The 17,206-nt window shown below is 36.7% G+C and overlaps 3 protein-coding genes across 8 annotated transcripts; 1 reads left to right on the plus strand and 2 right to left on the minus strand.

Moving 5' to 3' along the window:
* Positions 1–212: 212 nt before the first annotated feature.
* Positions 213–5,740, plus strand: LOC147570259 (glutathione gamma-glutamylcysteinyltransferase 1-like). 3 transcript variants are annotated; one of them, XM_086656838.1, is made up of 9 exons: positions 213–843; positions 2,607–2,703; positions 2,810–2,966; positions 3,211–3,449; positions 3,776–3,939; positions 4,065–4,116; positions 4,483–4,713; positions 4,831–5,196; positions 5,422–5,740. In XM_086656838.1, the coding sequence occupies exons 2-9, from the start codon at positions 2,629–2,631 to the stop codon at positions 5,500–5,502; spliced, it is 1,365 nt and encodes a 454-aa protein (XP_086512964.1). In that variant the 5' UTR covers positions 213–843; positions 2,607–2,628; the 3' UTR covers positions 5,503–5,740. The 3 variants fall into 3 exon arrangements, with proteins under 3 accessions (XP_086512964.1, XP_086512963.1, XP_086512962.1); XM_086656837.1 differs by having other exon boundaries at positions 214–843; positions 2,369–2,703; XM_086656836.1 differs by having other exon boundaries at positions 214–2,703.
* A 1,068-nt stretch (positions 5,741–6,808) lies between these two features.
* On the minus strand, positions 6,809–12,928 carry LOC147570260 (uncharacterized). 4 transcript variants are annotated; one of them, XM_086656839.1, is made up of 9 exons: positions 12,622–12,928; positions 10,209–10,664; positions 9,449–9,846; positions 8,993–9,242; positions 8,747–8,912; positions 8,557–8,659; positions 8,247–8,375; positions 7,625–7,840; positions 6,809–7,272 (listed from the first exon to the last, which is right to left on the minus strand). In XM_086656839.1, the coding sequence occupies exons 2-9, from the start codon at positions 10,420–10,422 to the stop codon at positions 6,994–6,996; spliced, it is 1,755 nt and encodes a 584-aa protein (XP_086512965.1). In that variant the 5' UTR covers positions 10,423–10,664; positions 12,622–12,928; the 3' UTR covers positions 6,809–6,993. The 4 variants fall into 4 exon arrangements, with proteins under 4 accessions (XP_086512965.1, XP_086512967.1, XP_086512968.1 ...); XM_086656841.1 differs by having other exon boundaries at positions 12,735–12,907; XM_086656842.1 differs by lacking the exon at positions 12,622–12,928 and adding an exon at positions 11,257–11,361.
* A 269-nt stretch (positions 12,929–13,197) lies between these two features.
* Positions 13,198–17,206, minus strand: LOC147570261 (FT-interacting protein 3-like). Its single transcript, XM_086656843.1, has one exon. The coding sequence runs from the start codon at positions 16,701–16,703 to the stop codon at positions 13,488–13,490; it is 3,216 nt and encodes a 1,071-aa protein (XP_086512969.1). The 5' UTR covers positions 16,704–17,206; the 3' UTR covers positions 13,198–13,487.

Below are 17,206 nucleotides of genomic sequence, written 5' to 3' on the forward strand. Positions count from 1 at the left end.
AGGGTTTTAATGGGTAGGCTTTGTTTTCGATTAGAGAAAAGAAAAAGAAAATTAGACCACAGGTTGGTTTCTTGTCTAATTTTAGGGTTGAGTCTTAAAAATTGGTAGTTATTATCTGTTATCAAGAACAATTTAGAAAAGGCGCCAAAAATAAATTCCTACACTAGTATTAAGATTGGACTAGACTAGATTAGATAATTTTTTAAGATATTACTATCTTAAGGGTGATGGGGCGAACAGAAAATCGATAATATATGGATGAGAAAATCTGATTTCCTTCCGAATCTTCTCTTCGTCACTTCGTGCAAGGACCCTTTTTTTTCTAATCTTTTGTCCCCTCTCCTCCCACCACCACCATTCTTCTCCTAAACCCATCACCACAAGTGGCTGCCTCCAAGGGCGGACCGCATCCAAACACAGCAGAAAAAAAAAACCAGCCAAGAGACTTGAACCAAAGACCTATTATGCACACAACCCCTGCTTCACAGAGCTACTCAGATTCTAGAGATTTGTAATAGCTCCTTTACATAACAGAATATAATTCTGGCTCAAGCCAGGGTTAGTCTCCATGTAGCTCCGCCCATCACAACCTCTCTTCCCCGCTTTGTCAGGGTAAGAGAGAGAGAATGAAAGAAAGAAAGAGAATCCAAGGTGGTGGTAGGAGATGATGAATTAGAACTGAAAAACAATTTAAAATTGCCGACAACAGAAGTTTGGCGACAACCTTCCCAGAGTGAAGAGAGGAAGAGGTGGTGGTGGGTGTTCAGAGGAAGAGGTGGTGGTGGGTGTTCTCCAGTCATCGGACAGTACTTCTTCCGTCGACAGTAGTTCCAATGTGGACATGTAAGTACCAGAATTAAGAGAAAATGTGCTTATCGCGTAAGTCCCTTCAACATACATTTTACAAGTAATAGGAACCTTCACCAATGGAAGTCTTTCTTGCTCAAAGTCATATATAACTAAAGCATTGTTTTTCTCATCATCATCATATAGTTCTTCTTATGCAAATTAAACCATAATAAACAATTGAGTAAAGATGGTTAATTGGTGAATGTTCATTGATGAGAAAAAAATTGAAGTTGTTGTGTTGGAAAGAGTATTGCATTCTAAGAAAGTTAGGGTTTGTTATTAGATTAGACCAAGAATTGCTTATACACCTAAACCGGATTAAAGATTTTAAAGGTAACATCAAGAGGATGTTGAAGATGATATCATCTTTTACACCATCTGGTAGTATAATCTTCTTCATAGCTCTAGGGTTTATCATCTTAAGACCCAAATTGTCGTTGAGCCTTCCTTTCCCCAAGTGGTCTTTGGTCACTATACCCAAAAGCATGCTCAAGAGTCGAGCTTTTCTCTCATAATAAACCACCAGCGGCTAGCCCTCTTATGAGCCACAACCAATGTGTCCCATCCCACATTCGGACCTACAAGAATATCTTCGACCTAAAAGACTTTGGTAAACCTGGCTTTGATATTAGTGTGTGTGTGTGTGTTTTTTGGCCCTTACTTGCCTCCTTCACGGTCAGTAGGTGATGTTTTTGCTCACACTTATAAAGTGACCACCGTCTCTCCCACAGACAACGGGGTATAACTTGAACAATCTATCCCTTCTAACATCGAAGGCTACAAGATTATCTTCCTCTCTGGCCTCCACAATATAACCTAACAAATATGATTGGCGGACTCTCAAACATACTCCATGGTGTACTCCATAGTTGATACGGCTAATAAGACGAGATATTTTGGTCTTTTCACAATCTGAAAGACTGCGATATACCTAGGTTTTCGATCCTAATACTATTTGTAGGTGTGGGTTTGACCATTACTTGCCCTCGACGAGTCATGGAACCACAAGTAGGGGTGAGCAGCGGTCGGTTGCCGACCATTTAAGGTCAAGCCGAAGCCAAACCAATAACGGATTGGCTAAATTATCGGCCGAAGCCGAGCCGATCAAATCGTCAACCAACTTCTTTCGACTCGACTGAGTTCGGTTGATCGGTCCGGCCGAACTCACATAAATAAATAAACACATGAGTAAAAAAGTGAAAGCAAGAAGAACAAAAGTTCAAATTTGATGTCACTCTTTAAACTATTAACGATTTGAATATCTAAAAATCTATTTCTTTGTTTACGATACATAAACAAAAGTTCAAATTTGATGTCACTCTTTAAACTATTAACGATTTGAATATCTAAAAATCTATTTGATGTCTGGTCGGTTTGGCCCACCGTTGCTTACCCCTAACCACAAGCTATATTGAGAGGTGAGTTTTCCCCTCCAAAGTGATCACATCCAAGGTTGGATAAATCCAACCAACGACAAGAGGGACTCTAAATTGACCGATTTCAACCGTCCGATTTGAAGGTGAAAACGGACCAAATCACGGCGTGTGAGAAGAAAAGACACCAACTTTTCGAGGGAAATAAAATGGATTTGATTGGATCTCATTACATTAGGAAGCAATGAGAATCCCATGGATTCTTCATCCACTTAAAACCAAATATTCACTCAAAAGAAAATTAGGGTTTTATTGAACCCTAATTTGTGTCATCCAATATTCCCCCCCAAATTAAATTAAAAGTACTTGTGTACTGATCATCAGTGATTGATCGAATAAAAAAATCATGGCGACGACGAGTTTGTACCGGAGAATTCTTCCATCTCCACCTGCAATCGAGTTCGCTTCACCTGAAGGAAAGGTATTATTATTATTATTCAATTTCACTGTTACTTTTCAATCTCATTTCTCTTGTCTTTCATCTGATTTTGAATTTCCCTCTTCTTCTTCTTCTTCTTCTTTTATAGCAATTATTTACTGAAGCTCATGAAAAAGGAAATATGGAAGGATTCTTCAAACTAATATCTTATTTCCAAACACAATCAGAACCTGCATATTGTGGATTAGCAACTCTTTCTATGGTATTGAATGCCCTAGCTATTGATCCAGGAAGAAAATGGAAAGGTAAATTCAACTTACAAAATTTTGATTTTTTTGAGTTATAAGTAATGCTTTAAAAAACCCAAGTTATGAAATTGTTCAAAACATTTGGATTGTTTCATATCTGTCTCAGTGATGATTGATTCAAACTGTTTCAGTTTATTTCGATCCGAATGGATAATTTCGATTCGTGTTTATGTTTTAATTTTTTTTTTTTTCTTTCTCGAGTCGTTATGCATCATATGTCTTTATCTTATATCATTGAAAGGTCCTTGGAGATGGTTTGATGAATCTATGTTGGATTGCTGTGAACCATTGGAAAAGATTAAAGAGGAAGGCATTACATTTTCAAAAGTTGCGTGTTTGGCTATGTGTAATGGGGCTGATGTTGAAGCCTTCCATACAAATCAAAGCTCCATCAACGATTTTCGCGAATATATCAAAACTTGTACTTCTTCGGAGTATGGTCATGTGATCTCATCATACAATAGACAACTTTTCAAACAGGTACATTTTGAGGTTAATTCATTTGCACAATCATTCACGTCCACCTATCGTCACTTCTCCACATGTATCTTCATGAGTTCATTAAACAATCATTCCTAGATAAGGCGTGAAGTGGTATTTACGTCTTGAAATCTTATATTTAACGATAACTAGCTCGATTCTTTCAACAACAAAAAAAAACTAGCTCGATTAGTATAATATATAATCACGTGATAATTTTATTGGTAAAAATAACTTTTAGAGTCTAGCACATGTATTACTTGATATCTTATCATCGGCTTATTTCTTAGCTTTATAAGTTGATAGTGGTTTTTCTTCGATATCAGACAGGAACTGGTCATTTTTCTCCTATTGGTGGGTATCATACTGAAAGGGATATGGTATTAATTCTGGATGTTGCTCGGTTTAAATATCCTCCTCATTGGGTTCCACTTCCACTTCTCTGGGAAGCCATGGATACAGTTGATAAAGCAACAGGATTACGACGAGGGTATATGCTTTTCCTGTAAAAAGAATTAAAGAATAATATATGATTTACCTTCCTAAAGTACTGAACTATTTTTCTTAATGAAAAGAGATTTTATGGTCTAATTATCATTTGAACTTGCTTTTCAGGTTTATGGTAATAGCTAGGCTTGACAAAGCTCCATCTTTGCTGTATACCCTGGTATGCTTTTCAATGACGATCAGTATATGCATATATCATGTATCAATTTGCATGAATAAAAATGAACCATTTCTGGGGACCAATCAATACAAGGTTTCTATGTCACACTCTCACACATAGACATAGTTCAGTGTTTTTGTAGTCACATCAAACTACGATGGTGTTTTGTTTTGCAAATTTAGATCATAGAGTCTGTTCTTTTATCAAACTGATGTGTCTGATTCATCTAAGTGGCTTACTTCAAATTTTCATCAACCTGAGTAAGAGATGAAATAATTCTGAATTAAAAACCTGTTGTCTGGACTCTAAAATAGCCTGGAGTGATTATAGTTAGACAAATGAACTTAACTCTGAAATTCTTGGCAGAGCTGTAAAACTGAAAGTTGGGTTAGTACAGCGAAATACTTAGTAATCGATGTTCCGGTACTCTTGAAGTCCGACGATGTAAAAGATGTTCAGAAGGTTCTCTCTCTTATTCTTACGTCTCACCCCATCAATTTTGCGGAGTTCATCAAATGGATTGTAGAAGTCCGGAGAAAAGAAGATGGCGGCAGTTCATGTTCAACCAATGAGGAAAAAGGAAGGATTGCTGTCAAGGTCTGACATAACTTCTGATACCTTTTGTTTTTTGTTCATATGTTATAGAACCTTCAGCCCCTCTTACGAGACTCTTACCCACTTTTCTGAAATTGAAACTCAATCCTTCTTTTACAGGAAGAAGTACTGAAACAAGTAAAGGAGACTAAACTATTTAAACATGTGACAGAATGGTTATCTTCTGCAACTTCATGTTGCCCAAATTTTGTTAATGGATGTACACCTTATAAGGTGATTTCTGGAACCGAAATGCCAAATGGAAGCGAGCAAATAGTGGATATGCGGGTTCCTATTTCAAAAACTAGTTGTTATATTTCTCCATGTAATTTCTTTGAGATGCATCCTGGAGGTAGCGACATTCTGACGGTGTTGTTATTAGCTTTGCCTCCACCTACATGGTCTAGCATCAAAGATCCAACTCTATTCGAAGAAATCAATGGCCTTCTGTCCACCGATCATCTTCCCCATTTGCTTCAAGAAGAGGTATTCCCATTGTGTTTTGCCTTAATCAACTTTACTTTTCATATTTCCATTTCGACTGATATTGAGATCAATTAGACCAAATAAAGGGGGTCACATGGGCTCTTCTATAATGTTAATTCTTCTGCAAGTTTCGGTATTTCATTTAGGGGCATATAGTTTCTGTTAGATTATGTTTTGAGCTGATTTGGAGAAATATCGATATCTAATTATTGTTTTCCATGGCAGGTACTGCATTTAAGACAACAGCTAGTTGTCCTTACAAAATGCCTAGATGATGATGATCTCGGCGCTTCTTCTGTTATTTGATCTCCTTTTGATTCTTCACCACTTCCTCTGACTTCTCTCAAGGAGGGGGAGCATAACATTAGGTATCTGTGAAACTTCGTTATTATTTTTCGATACAATAATAGTAAATATAACCTAGTTAATTACTTCTTAGAAAAAATAAAAATGCAACAACTTGTAATTGATATGTGACGTTACTCTCGTTTGTTACGTTATTAACATTCTTTATATGAAACACCTTGACTCAGATATTTCAAAATATTATATGAAACACCTCGCCTGAGTTGTTTAGTTCGTTCGGTCTAGGTCCATTCGAATCACTTGTGAAATAAGTCTGAATTAAGAGGCTATCATGTGAAATAATCTGAAATGACTATCGTGCATTTGACAAAGAAGTCCAACTCAGACATTCAGACGAGTCAGATTTAAACAACTTTAACTCAAGAGGTTTGAACTCTCTCAGACAACTCAGAGTCAGACGAGTCATATTCAGACGATAAAATACACCAACGCAGTTAAATATGGTCGTTGTTTGGGGCATCCAAAAAAATCTCTTTGTGAAGGACTTGGTGAATCAAGATTGACGTAGAAGGCATATTTATCTTTGAGCCCAAAAAGTTATTTGATTGTACTTTGCCCCGTAATTTTCATCTTCACCCTTCCTCCACCACCACTGCTTCCGACCACCTCTTCTCTCACTCTCTTTCGCTCTCTTACTCTATTCTTCTGTCTCTCTTTCTTTCTTGCTCATTCTCTTTCTCTCTATGTCACTATCTTTCTCTCTCTCTATCTCTTCACTCTCCTCCACCACCACAACTTCCGACCGCCACTTCCTCTTCCTCTCTCCTTTCTTGCTCATTCTCTCTCCATGTCACAGTTATTTTCTCTCTCGGATTCCCTCACTGTCTCTTCCTCTCACTGTTTCGGCGAAGGGAAGTGTTCCCTTTGCCAGAGTCCCCCTAGTCTCAGACAAAGGGTGTTCCCTTCGCCGAAACAGTGTGTGTATGAGACAGAGAGAGAATGAGCAAGAAAGATAGAGAAAATGAGCGGGAGAGAAAGAAAGACACAAGGAGACTAAGATGAGAGGGCATAAAAAAAGTATCTTTTGACTCAAAATGAAGTTGCCCCCTAGATCATATCCAATTAACCAAAGTTCTTAGTGATTTTTTTGGATGCCTCAAAAAAGCCGCAGCCTTAAATATTACGGGGAGAAAGCTCACAGTGAGTTGGAAACAGACTTTCCTGTCGCATACTATAATATAGACTATAGGTACTTGAATATTTCATAATTTTCATTCACTGCCCAACTAGGTCTTCTCCGGAAACATTTGAGCATTCACATGACCATTTATTCAGTTGTACAAGTTAAAATACATGTGGAAAATTCGAGTCTGTCAATATCTTCACAAAAGGACATAATTATTATTAAAGAAACTGTTATATACATGTGGAAAATTCGACAAAACTATATTCTTTATGTACCTATTTGGTTGATAGATTTGTATATATAATCTACCAGAAACGATCCCTGTTAACGCTCAAATATCCAGCCATTACTTTCCCACCAGTATTCCGCATTCCATCTATAAGAAAACACCAAGTCGAACCCAATGCTCCGATGAAGAAATCAGCCTCGGTTGCCATCAAGAAATTAACGAAGGGATAATTAGTACTTGTTTCCCGACCTAGACTTGCCTCGTATGAGGCCATTGTCTTGTTTCCGACTTGACGTGTAATGTTCGTGTAATAGAACTTCCAATTTGTGTATGATCTTGATTTATCAATCACATCCTGACATGAATTACAGAGTTAGTAATATTATGGCCAATTCCACTTTAACATTGTGACTAGATTGATGCTAGACGAAGCAAGGGCTAATTTGAGCCTTACATCGGCCTATATGTTGGTATAAATGCATGGGCATCACAAATTAAAGAAAAAGTATATTGTGCTCGAATCATAAGCTGAAATATCCCTAACTAGTATTGAGGAAGACTGTGTCGGGTTACTACCTCCTCACAGAAAGTGCATAAAAGATGAAAATAATGAAATGAATGATTGCTACACGATTCGGGCCTTAGGGTTTTTGGGCACAATAGCATTGTATTCTGAACAATAAAAAAGATCAAGCATGAAAGCTGACCTGCATTTCCGTGGAAAGCCAAATTCTATTTAGGTTTGGAAAGTGCTTTCTGATCTTATCAGCTAGTCGCATATACTCTTCGAATTGAACCACTTTCATTTCACATGCCTTATCTCCCATCCTTACATGCATACTTAGTAGAGGCCTCGGAATCCATGGTTTGCGGTCGGACCACACATACTGCTCCATATCCGATTGAGGTTTCTCTAGAATCGTCTGTATAAAAAAAATTCAATATATCAGCAAGGGAGAATATTTTAAATTGACAGAAACCAGATTGAACATCCAAATGATGATAGTAAACAATAGCCAATTACAATAAATTTTTATCTAAACAGCATCAAAAATTTAATCTGTTGGTGTAAAGGAGCATGCAGCGTAAAAGTCACACGTGCGGCGTGCCCCATGCCACCCAACAAAACAGAATAACATATGAAGGAGCGTGCGAGAATAGTCCCATATGGACGAAGGGAGGTCGCATTACCAAGTGAATGATATCTAGGGCATCTCCGCTCATTACCAGACGGTCACGAGTTGGACGCCGGCAACCATTTGAAGATAGTATAATGAACTCAACACGAAGTCCCTAACCAATAAGCTTCTAATGTAATAATTTGCGTACCTCTGGCCAATCTCCTGGAAGACTTTCAATAACCATTTCTGCAGCTTCTAATCCAAATGACGTATGCCGAGCAATATTTAGTAAATCACATGTATACTCGGTCTGAAACCTCATGAAGTAACGTACTGCCTGAAAATGATATAATAACATATCTATGTAGTAAAATTGGGTAAAGGATCCGAGTCACAAAAACAGAAAATAATACATTAAAATGGTGAGAGATACAACATTTCTTGTTTGTTCGACTAATTGTGATATAAAGCAAAAAAAAATCAGATAGATTTTGATAACAAATTAAAATAACACGAACCTGTGCTCGCCACCACCTCCTGTCCATATTCCGATGATGTCTTACTAAACTACCATTTATTTCAGTTGTTGGTTGTAAATACAACCAAGGATTACCCCAAATCCTGAATTAGATAATAATTAAGGATAGTAGTTAATACAAAACACAGGGATGACATTAATTCATCTAATTATCATTTACAAAATCTTACTTTGGTATCTTTCCACTCCATATTTCTTTTGAGCTATAATTTTGCTTTCCTTTTATAATTCCTCTAGACCAAGCTTCTTCGCTTTTCATAAGATCTAATGCACGATCTCGACATTCTATTGATGTTTCGGGAAAGAAGTAGCAAGACCATTGATTACGCGAGTCACCTAAAGGAAATAGAATTTAGAAGAGGGGAAAATAAACGTTTTCGTTTGAGATTTAAAAACATAATAACTTTCTTTAATACCTTCACATCCGTCATGATCAGCACGGTTGAAATAGTTCGTAACTAAAACCCTTTTTTCGTTGATTGCGATAGCAAGAAGCCCAAACATTCCAGCTAGTTGGGCTCCAATACCAAATCCAGGTAGAGTTTCCCAATCAGCAATGAGAAATCTTATTTCAGGATCACTGCAGTTCAATGGGTGCTGATGGTTCCATATGTCATGTTGAACTTTCCTCGTCAACGGAAAATTATCTTCATCCGAACCCACAATCTGCCAAAACTGTCATAGTTAGATATTCGACCGAAAGAATAACACAAGCTCGATAATTCTTAGTACCGTTCTACTTTCAAGTTTATATGACTAATCACAATTGCAATTGTATCTTTATAAAAATAAGCACAATTCGACATCTTGAGCTCAATTTAGTAGTACTAAATTCTTAGATTTGTTCTACTTGTTTGAAAAAGTATACGTACCCAAGGAGGATAAGTCTCCCTCGATTTGGCTTTCCGGTCAAAACGTTGTTGTTCTTTAATTACATTTGATTTTTGCTGGAGTAGTTTCATGCCTAATGATCCTTTCCAATGTGCCCAACGAGGGAAAGGTTCGCTCTCTTTACGATTATCAAGAAAGTGGTTCACTTGTGTTGTTAATTTACAATTTCCAAGATGAGGAGCTTCCGGGACTTGGGTTCTGCTTAACCCTAACTTTCTCAAAAGCTCGGTCTCGTTATTATCTACCGATTTATTCAAAATCACGCTCCACGCAGAATTCAGCAACATGACTCTCTCCTCCTTGCTAATCCTTTCGATTTTTTTCTGCACATTCATCCTTCTACCAATTTCTTTATCGTAATCCTTGCTTCCACCCATATCTACAATTACCGCACGAAATTTCCCTCAAAATGTAAACTTGATCGAACAAGTAACAAGTAGAATTTTCCATGCCAATTCGCAAGCTTACGACCAAAAATATGAATAAACACCCAATTGAATGATCAATTTAAATCTAGGCAAACACTTATACTATTGAATCACTCGGCTTTTCTTCCATGTACTAAAATCATGATCCAAAATGTTAAATTATTCGACAATTTCGAAAAAACCTAAACAAACCCATAAGTCTAAACATGAAAGTTTATATACCAGTCCAAGAAACATGCAATAATCAAGTCTAAATGTATCGAAACACACCCGAAAAACTAAGAAACAGAGGAGGAAATCATATTATACTTACTGATAGCCATTGAACTCGAATTGGAAGGATTTAAGAAGGAGAAACCTCCAAGTTCCACAGTCCCAAATGAAGAAAGAGCAGCAAGAAACAAATAAGTAAAAGAAACACCAAAAAGAAAACCCACCACACAAATTTGACATGGAAATGAATTACTCATCTGCAAAGCTCTCTGTGAAATTTCTCTCTCTAAGGTCTTTTGAACTTTGGGTTCCATTTTTTTCCCTAAATTTTTAGATTCCAACTAGTCTTTTTTCCAGTTCCAAACTTTTCCAACTATAATCACATGATACATAGCTGCTCAACCCTAATCTTTTTTAACTTTGGGTTGTTCCATTTCTCCACTTGATCAAATTGGGGTTTCTCTCTCCTCAGTCCTCAGTCCTCAATCCTCATAAACAAAAAGATGAACTTTTTATACTTTTAGGTTTACCATGCCACCATAACCCTTGAATTCAACTGTAAATCATGAGAAAAATAAGAACCCAGTCAATTTTGATTACCCATAACTTGAAATTGTAAATAAGATGTTAAAAGTTGAACAATTTGTATATAAAAAATCAACATGCAGAAAAGGTTTGTGTCAGTAAGAAAGAAATTGAACTTATTAGAGATATTCTATAAGTTCTCACTTTAAAGAGCAAGTTTTAATGAAGTGAAGAAAAGTATCTTAGAAGGTTAACTTTGGAAAAGGAAAACAACAATCCAGAGAAACAAAACAAAAATGATGAAATTTTAGAGAGAAAAAGAGTGAAAGTTTGATTGAAAAAGAGAAAAAGCAAATGGGTTCTCCACAGAATCAATCACTCTTGTTGTGTTGTAGAGAGAGAGAGAGAGAGAGAGAGAGAGAAGTAGAGTAAACTAGTCCTAGATGAGTGATCAAATATGCAACAAATATACAAGTGGTGGGCCATATATTTCTCTTGATAATATATCAAAATTCTATGTTGATTTTGTCTACTACATTTGAATGGATTATATAAAAATGAGTAATGAGTAATGAGAGAAAGTGAAATGATGATAAATTATAAGTGAAGAGGAAGGCAGTTACCAAATCAAGAATCATCACTCTTCCACTATTCAACTATTCTTTTTTCTTTATTTTTGTAATGCTAAGTTATAATAAGTTGCGTCATCTACAAGTAGTGAATCTTCATCTTTCTTTCCAACTTTTCGTAACCATAATTAAAACTAAACTATGGGATTGGTATTCTTTGAAAAAAAATTGATGAAAGGGGTCAAATACTTTAATTTATTAGTTATTTCAGCTTAAATTAGTATTGGATATTACCAACTTACTTACAATACGAATAGGAATTTAGAAGATCTCGATAGTTTGATTTAAATTTAAATGAAAAACATATTACAATATTTGATTGCAACTTAAATATGGTATTCTTCAGTTGCAACTTATATTTCGTGGGGGATAAAATATGGGTTCACATCTTAAGTCTTTTTGATGTATTTTAATTTTAGATCATGAAAGGCATAGTTTGGTATCGACTCGATAACCCCTCTTATCTTAAATCTATTCATTAATCAATAATTCATAGTAGCCTATACAAGATGATACAAGTATGTCCCTAATTAAGATTATTTTTTTTTAATAAGATTTCTAGTTGCAACTTATATTTCGTGGGGGATTAAACCGCTAGAAAAGTCGTTTTGATGTATTTTAATTTTAGGGTGTGAAAAGCATTGTTTGGTATCGACCAACTAACACATCTTATCTTAATAGGCTAATCAGGGACTAAATCTACTGATTAATCAAGCATTGTTTGGTATCTTATCCACCTTATGATTTTTATTTCAGTCTGTGAATCAAATAGTTTGTTGAAGAAAGAGATATTTAGTCTTTGAATCAGTCCAAAATACTCCATTATTCGGAGGCATTAGTTAACTTAAATCTAGAACTAACTTATTAGAATTCCTTTTTCTAAATCTATTTTACCTTAAAATTCTCATAATTTTGTTTGAACATAAAACTTGGACAAAGGATAATTATTTTGTTTGATTTAATTCCAATGTAGATTTTGTTTTTCTGCCCAACTATTCATACTGGGCTTAACAAATTTGATCCGGACCGTTTAGCGAAAACCCGAAGGAATTATTTGATTTTAACTCCAAACTGTGATTAAAGAAAAAAAATGCATATCAACTTTGAGAGTTGCTAGTAATACTATGTAATTTGACAATTTTGAGCCTCACAGTTTTAAAAAATTTCACTAGTAAACACTAAACGGTGCTTAGAACATCATCAAATACAAGATATAAATCCAAATACTCTAGTGTTACCTTGGATTTTTTGAAAACCTAAGTCAACATTTAATTCTAAGATGTGAGACTTGACACACAGGACTAGTAGTTTTTTGTAGGTATCCATTCGAGATACTCTCTTAATCAGGAGCACCATCACCTGATTTGAGATTGTATTTCTACATCATACCCTCCCAGGAAATACATCATAGTAGAATGAATCATGAAGATATTCACAAACAGCTAATGTGGTACTTCAGCTTTGGCACTTACCCTCTCACATATTTAGAATATACTTCAATACGGAAAGGTGCTTAACCTCCTGATAAGCACCACACTCCGTCATCTACCGATGTGGGATTGTGTTTCTACAACAAACATAAAATTATTTTTGTGCTTCTCCTGAAAGAGTAAACACAATTCAAACACATTTTCTTACTGTCCAGAGTATCCTAAAGGGGTTTTAGAGAGAAAGTTAGATTGGGAGAAAGTTAGATGAAAAGAGTAAAGTAGTTGTGTCACACAAAATATGACATATCATGATACAGTTAATATCTGACCAATATCCTTCTGTGAAAAAAGTATATCAATATATAGATGCATCAAACACAGTTGTCGTAGGCTCGCCCTTTAGCACTCTTCCTGGACCTCGGACTAAGCGGTCCGAGACCCACAGACAGGGCACTTGAACTAACCCAAGTCCGAGCACACTGTCCGTGGGAAATGAAAGATATCATCAGCAAAAGAAAGACAAATTTCATTCCATCATAAAACTACATAATACAGATTTGTACGATTCCTCCACATTAAAACATAAGAGAACAGAGACTAACCCTAAGAGACCGAAAAACCCATGAAAGAACTATATCTATGCATGAACACATCTAAACCCCAAAATAAAAGAGAAGCTATAAATAACCTCCCTTTCTCCATATTCAACATAAATATACTTTCATTTCAATTCATGTTTAAAAAAACCCTAAACCCAAAATACTAAATCACATGAGCCTGCCTGAACTACTACTACTACAATAAGCTATCAGCTTTAGTTGGCAACCTTCTAAAGAAGCTCAGAGCTGGTGAAGGCAACCTACTTCTGAACTTTGGTGGCCTAAATTCATATAATCCCCACAAAGCAACCACAACCCGAAACGGAACGACATAGAACCCAACTGCAGCTACAAAACACATCAACACAAACAAGAGAGTCGCCAGCGGATCTCTCCAACTAATCAACGCTTGAAACCGTTCACCTTGAGTCGCCAAATCACCAACAACTGTCTGTATCCTACCAGCCACGCTCCTTAACCGATCATACCTCATTCTAACTATCTCAGCATTCCTTGTTGTAGGAAACGTATCGAATTCTTCATCCAATTCGTCTGGATAAACAGTTTCGGCGTGAGAGAGTTTAATGTCCATATGAACTGGATGTCTGGCCCGGCCTCTGAACCTCCAAAGGCCCAAAACCGATATGTAGAGAAATATAATTGGAAGTATAAGCTCAGGGTATATCACAAGAAACAAGAATAGAACCAAGAATAGAACAGAGTAAACAGGTCTCTGCCAACTTCTAATGGATTCCGCTGCTCGACCGGTGGCAATAATACCTGAGAGAACAGATACTAAACGAAAGAAATTAGCTTTGCTTCTTCTCATACTCCACATATGCGACTCGTTATCAAGCATGTAATCAACAACTTCTCTTCCTAAAGGAGGTTCGGCTCGGCTAAGTCTCGCTGCTACTACATTTGTCGCTTGATACCTCAAGTTCTCAACCTGACTAACCGATAGCGGCCGAACATAATGCATTTTGGGTAAAAGAGGTCTTGTATAGAGTTGAAGCACATTACCCACATTTGCTAGAGAGAATCGAATCGCCAAATGGAGCTCCCCCATTTTCTTCACACCAGATGGATGAAGCATCAATAATGGGTACGAGTGTGTGTAAACACGATCTGATTCCAGGGTTGATAGTCGGATTCTAACTTTACCAATCCTAGAATCACGAGCTCCCCCAATATTAAAAGCACTCGAGTTTTTGTCCAAGTGACAATTATCGAAAACTCCAACTGTTAAAACAGTACAAGGATCGAAAACTTCCCAAGTATATTGTTCGTTCCACTTGGGCATTAGACTGTCTACTACTGTTCGAGTTCGAACCCATTTCTGCCCATACTTAGCAATGCAATATGCATCAGTTGTGCTTCCTTTTCCTTCTTTCATCTTCATTGGCATAAGTCCACTTGCACCTAGAATACCCATCTCAAGAACTCCAACGTGAGGCTTCCATAACTGTTTCGAAGTTGGCCGTGTATCACTACTATACATTGTCGATTCATCAAGAACATGATACCCTCCGTCTAAAGATAATCGAAGATGAATTCGAGAACCGAATCTAGTAGAACTCATCATTTTCGACTCTGACCCAAAGTTATTATAATTCATTTCTAGATTGAACCATTTTGAAACAACAGGCTTATCATCATTCCTTCGTTCGATTGCTGTAACAGGAATCACTATTCGACCCAAAACTTCATCTCTACCAGGACCAACTCTGTCTTCAATAGACACCATTAAGTAATCTTCGAAGGGCTCAGCTACAACAAACATCATATCTTCATTCCAAAACGGATTCGAAAGTCCTCTGTTTGCCGCCATGGAAGGAGCATTTCTAGTTCTTAAAACCTGATTTCCAACTTGGGCTTTAGCAGTAATCTCTGGGTATCTCATCATCAATGACGCTCCTTTATCTCCCGGAATAACATCTTGAGCTTCGATAATGGTAACTCTGAGATACCAAAGTCTTGGAGAGAGATATACTTTAGACTTAATAGTACAAAGACCATCTAAAGGAACATTAGCTGCTTTAGAATGCCAAGCTTCTGAAAAAGCTTCATCAGCTTGAGTTCCAAACCAGACCGAAGCCATAATTTCTCCGCCTCGACTCTTATCACCTTTTTTGTCTTCCATTCGATACCATTGTGGTGCTAATTGACTATCAGGAGGAACTCTCTTTGGTACTTCACTCAAATCAAACCAGATTCTACCCAAGAAATCATCTTTATCCTTTTCTTTGACAAAAATCTCAACTACTGAAGATTGAATACTATCTTTAGAAAAGGCGAAAACTTGATTCCATTCTGGGTTATTAGAACTAGCTCTTCTTGTAATTCCTCTGTAATTTCCTAGTTTAACATCTGCCATTAGTTCACTAACACTAAAGCTTGAAATTTCTTTAGCTCTAACAACTCTAACATATAAATATTGCATTTGTTCTACTAAATCATAAGTTGAACTAGTTTTATCTTTGTGCATTAACCCACCACCAAGATGAGGACTAGTTTCTTTAAGAGAAAACTCACCATGATTAGAACCACCACTACTAAAACCACCATGAAAACCACCACCACCACCACCACCACCAGAAGAAGAAGAAACATGATGAGGTAAAATAACTTGACCAGGTCCATTAGTTATGACTACAGGTTTCATAATCTCACCTTGGTTAGACTCAACTTGCTTATTACCCTGGTTCTGATTTTGCTGGTTCTGTTCATGATTTTGAAGGATCTTCTGTTGATTTTGCTGTTGTTGGTGTTGTTGGTTCAAAGTGGGTATCATCATAGAAGCTGAAGTAGTTTGTTGTTGCTGAAACATCTTCTGTTGTTGTTTCTTCATCTGTTTCTTGCTCTGTTTGTTCATATTTAAAGAAGAAGAAGAAGAAGATGAAATAGTAGTAGTACTAGTAGTATTATGATTAGTTGATGAAGATGGGTTTGTTTCATGATTATCTTGATCAAAATTTGAAGAAGAAAGATAAAGTTTCAAACTGATTTCACCACGAACATGAGAAAAAACACTTCTTCTATCAAGAGTAAAAAGTTGAACAATCTGATCATTATTACCTTCATCTTTAGAAATATTAGAACCAGAAACTCTTACTTTACCCAAGAAATCTCTACCAGCATGATTAAGTGATTTTTTGTTGTTAAAGATATTAACTTCAACATTTCTATAAGGAATATCAGCAACATTAGAAACATGAAAAACAAGTTTTTCATTCCAAACAGGATTTAAATCTTTGTATTTAACTTGGGTTCTTAATCTTTGATTTTCAAACTCAACTTCAACAAATGCGGAAGATGAACCTTCTCCATCTTTGGGTAATAAGTTATGTGCTGCTATTACTTCAACTACTAATTTTTCTTTGTTGTTCCCAGCAGAACCCATCTCTACCATTATTTTTCACCTCCCTTCTGAGACAGAAGAGAGTAAGGAGAAAAATATTGAAAACAGAGAGATAGAGAGAGAGAATGGGGGGGGGGGGGGGGGGGGTATTGAAGATGGCGTGAAGAGAGTAAGAATAAATTTGGTGTGAGAATATATTAATGGATAGATAGGGGGAGGATTTGTCCAAGGAAGATCTTTGTTGTATTTTAGAGAGAGAAAGAGAGAGATGTGGGTGGGGTGGGTTTCTTGAGATTGTGTGTTTTGAAATTTGGAATTAGAGAGAGAGAGAGAGGGGAAAAGGGGTAGTAGTGTCTAGTGTGTGTTGGCAGGTTGGGGGGAGTAAACAAGAGAGAGAGAGAGAGAGAGAGAGGATGAGGATGAAAGGGGGAGGAGGAATGAAGAGACAAAACGGGAGGGAGGGAGGCTCAAGAAAGAAAGAAACAAAACAAACAAGTGAGGCTGAGAGGGAGAAGAAGAAAAAGAGTTCAATAAATCGGGTAAAAATGAAAAGA

The sequence above is a fragment of the Eschscholzia californica genome, unplaced genomic scaffold, assembly GCF_041429995.1.
Source record: "Eschscholzia californica isolate CP2 unplaced genomic scaffold, dmEscCali1.0.p SCAF_1, whole genome shotgun sequence".
NCBI lineage: Eukaryota > Viridiplantae > Streptophyta > Magnoliopsida > Ranunculales > Papaveraceae > Eschscholzia > Eschscholzia californica.

Bases quoted from the DNA above. Each gene is read 5' to 3' on its own strand.
- LOC147570259 (XM_086656838.1), top strand. From the start codon at position 2,629: ATGGCGACGACGAGTTTGTACCGGAGAATTCTTCCATCTCCACCTGCA. The intron at 2,704-2,809 runs GTATTATTATTA...CTTCTTTTATAG, and splicing joins TCGCTTCACCTGAAGGAAAG to CAATTATTTACTGAAGCTCA. The intron at 4,714-4,830 runs GTCTGACATAAC...CTTCTTTTACAG, and splicing joins AAGGAAGGATTGCTGTCAAG to GAAGAAGTACTGAAACAAGT.
- LOC147570260 (XM_086656839.1), bottom strand. From the start codon at position 10,422: ATGGAACCCAAAGTTCAAAAGACCTTAGAGAGAGAAATTTCACAGAGA. The intron at 8,660-8,746 runs GTAAGATTTTGT...TATCTAATTCAG, and splicing joins TGGAGTGGAAAGATACCAAA to GATTTGGGGTAATCCTTGGT. The intron at 8,376-8,556 runs GTTCGTGTTATT...TATCATTTTCAG, and splicing joins GGAGGTGGTGGCGAGCACAG to GCAGTACGTTACTTCATGAG.
- LOC147570261 (XM_086656843.1), bottom strand. From the start codon at position 16,703: ATGGTAGAGATGGGTTCTGCTGGGAACAACAAAGAAAAATTAGTAGTT.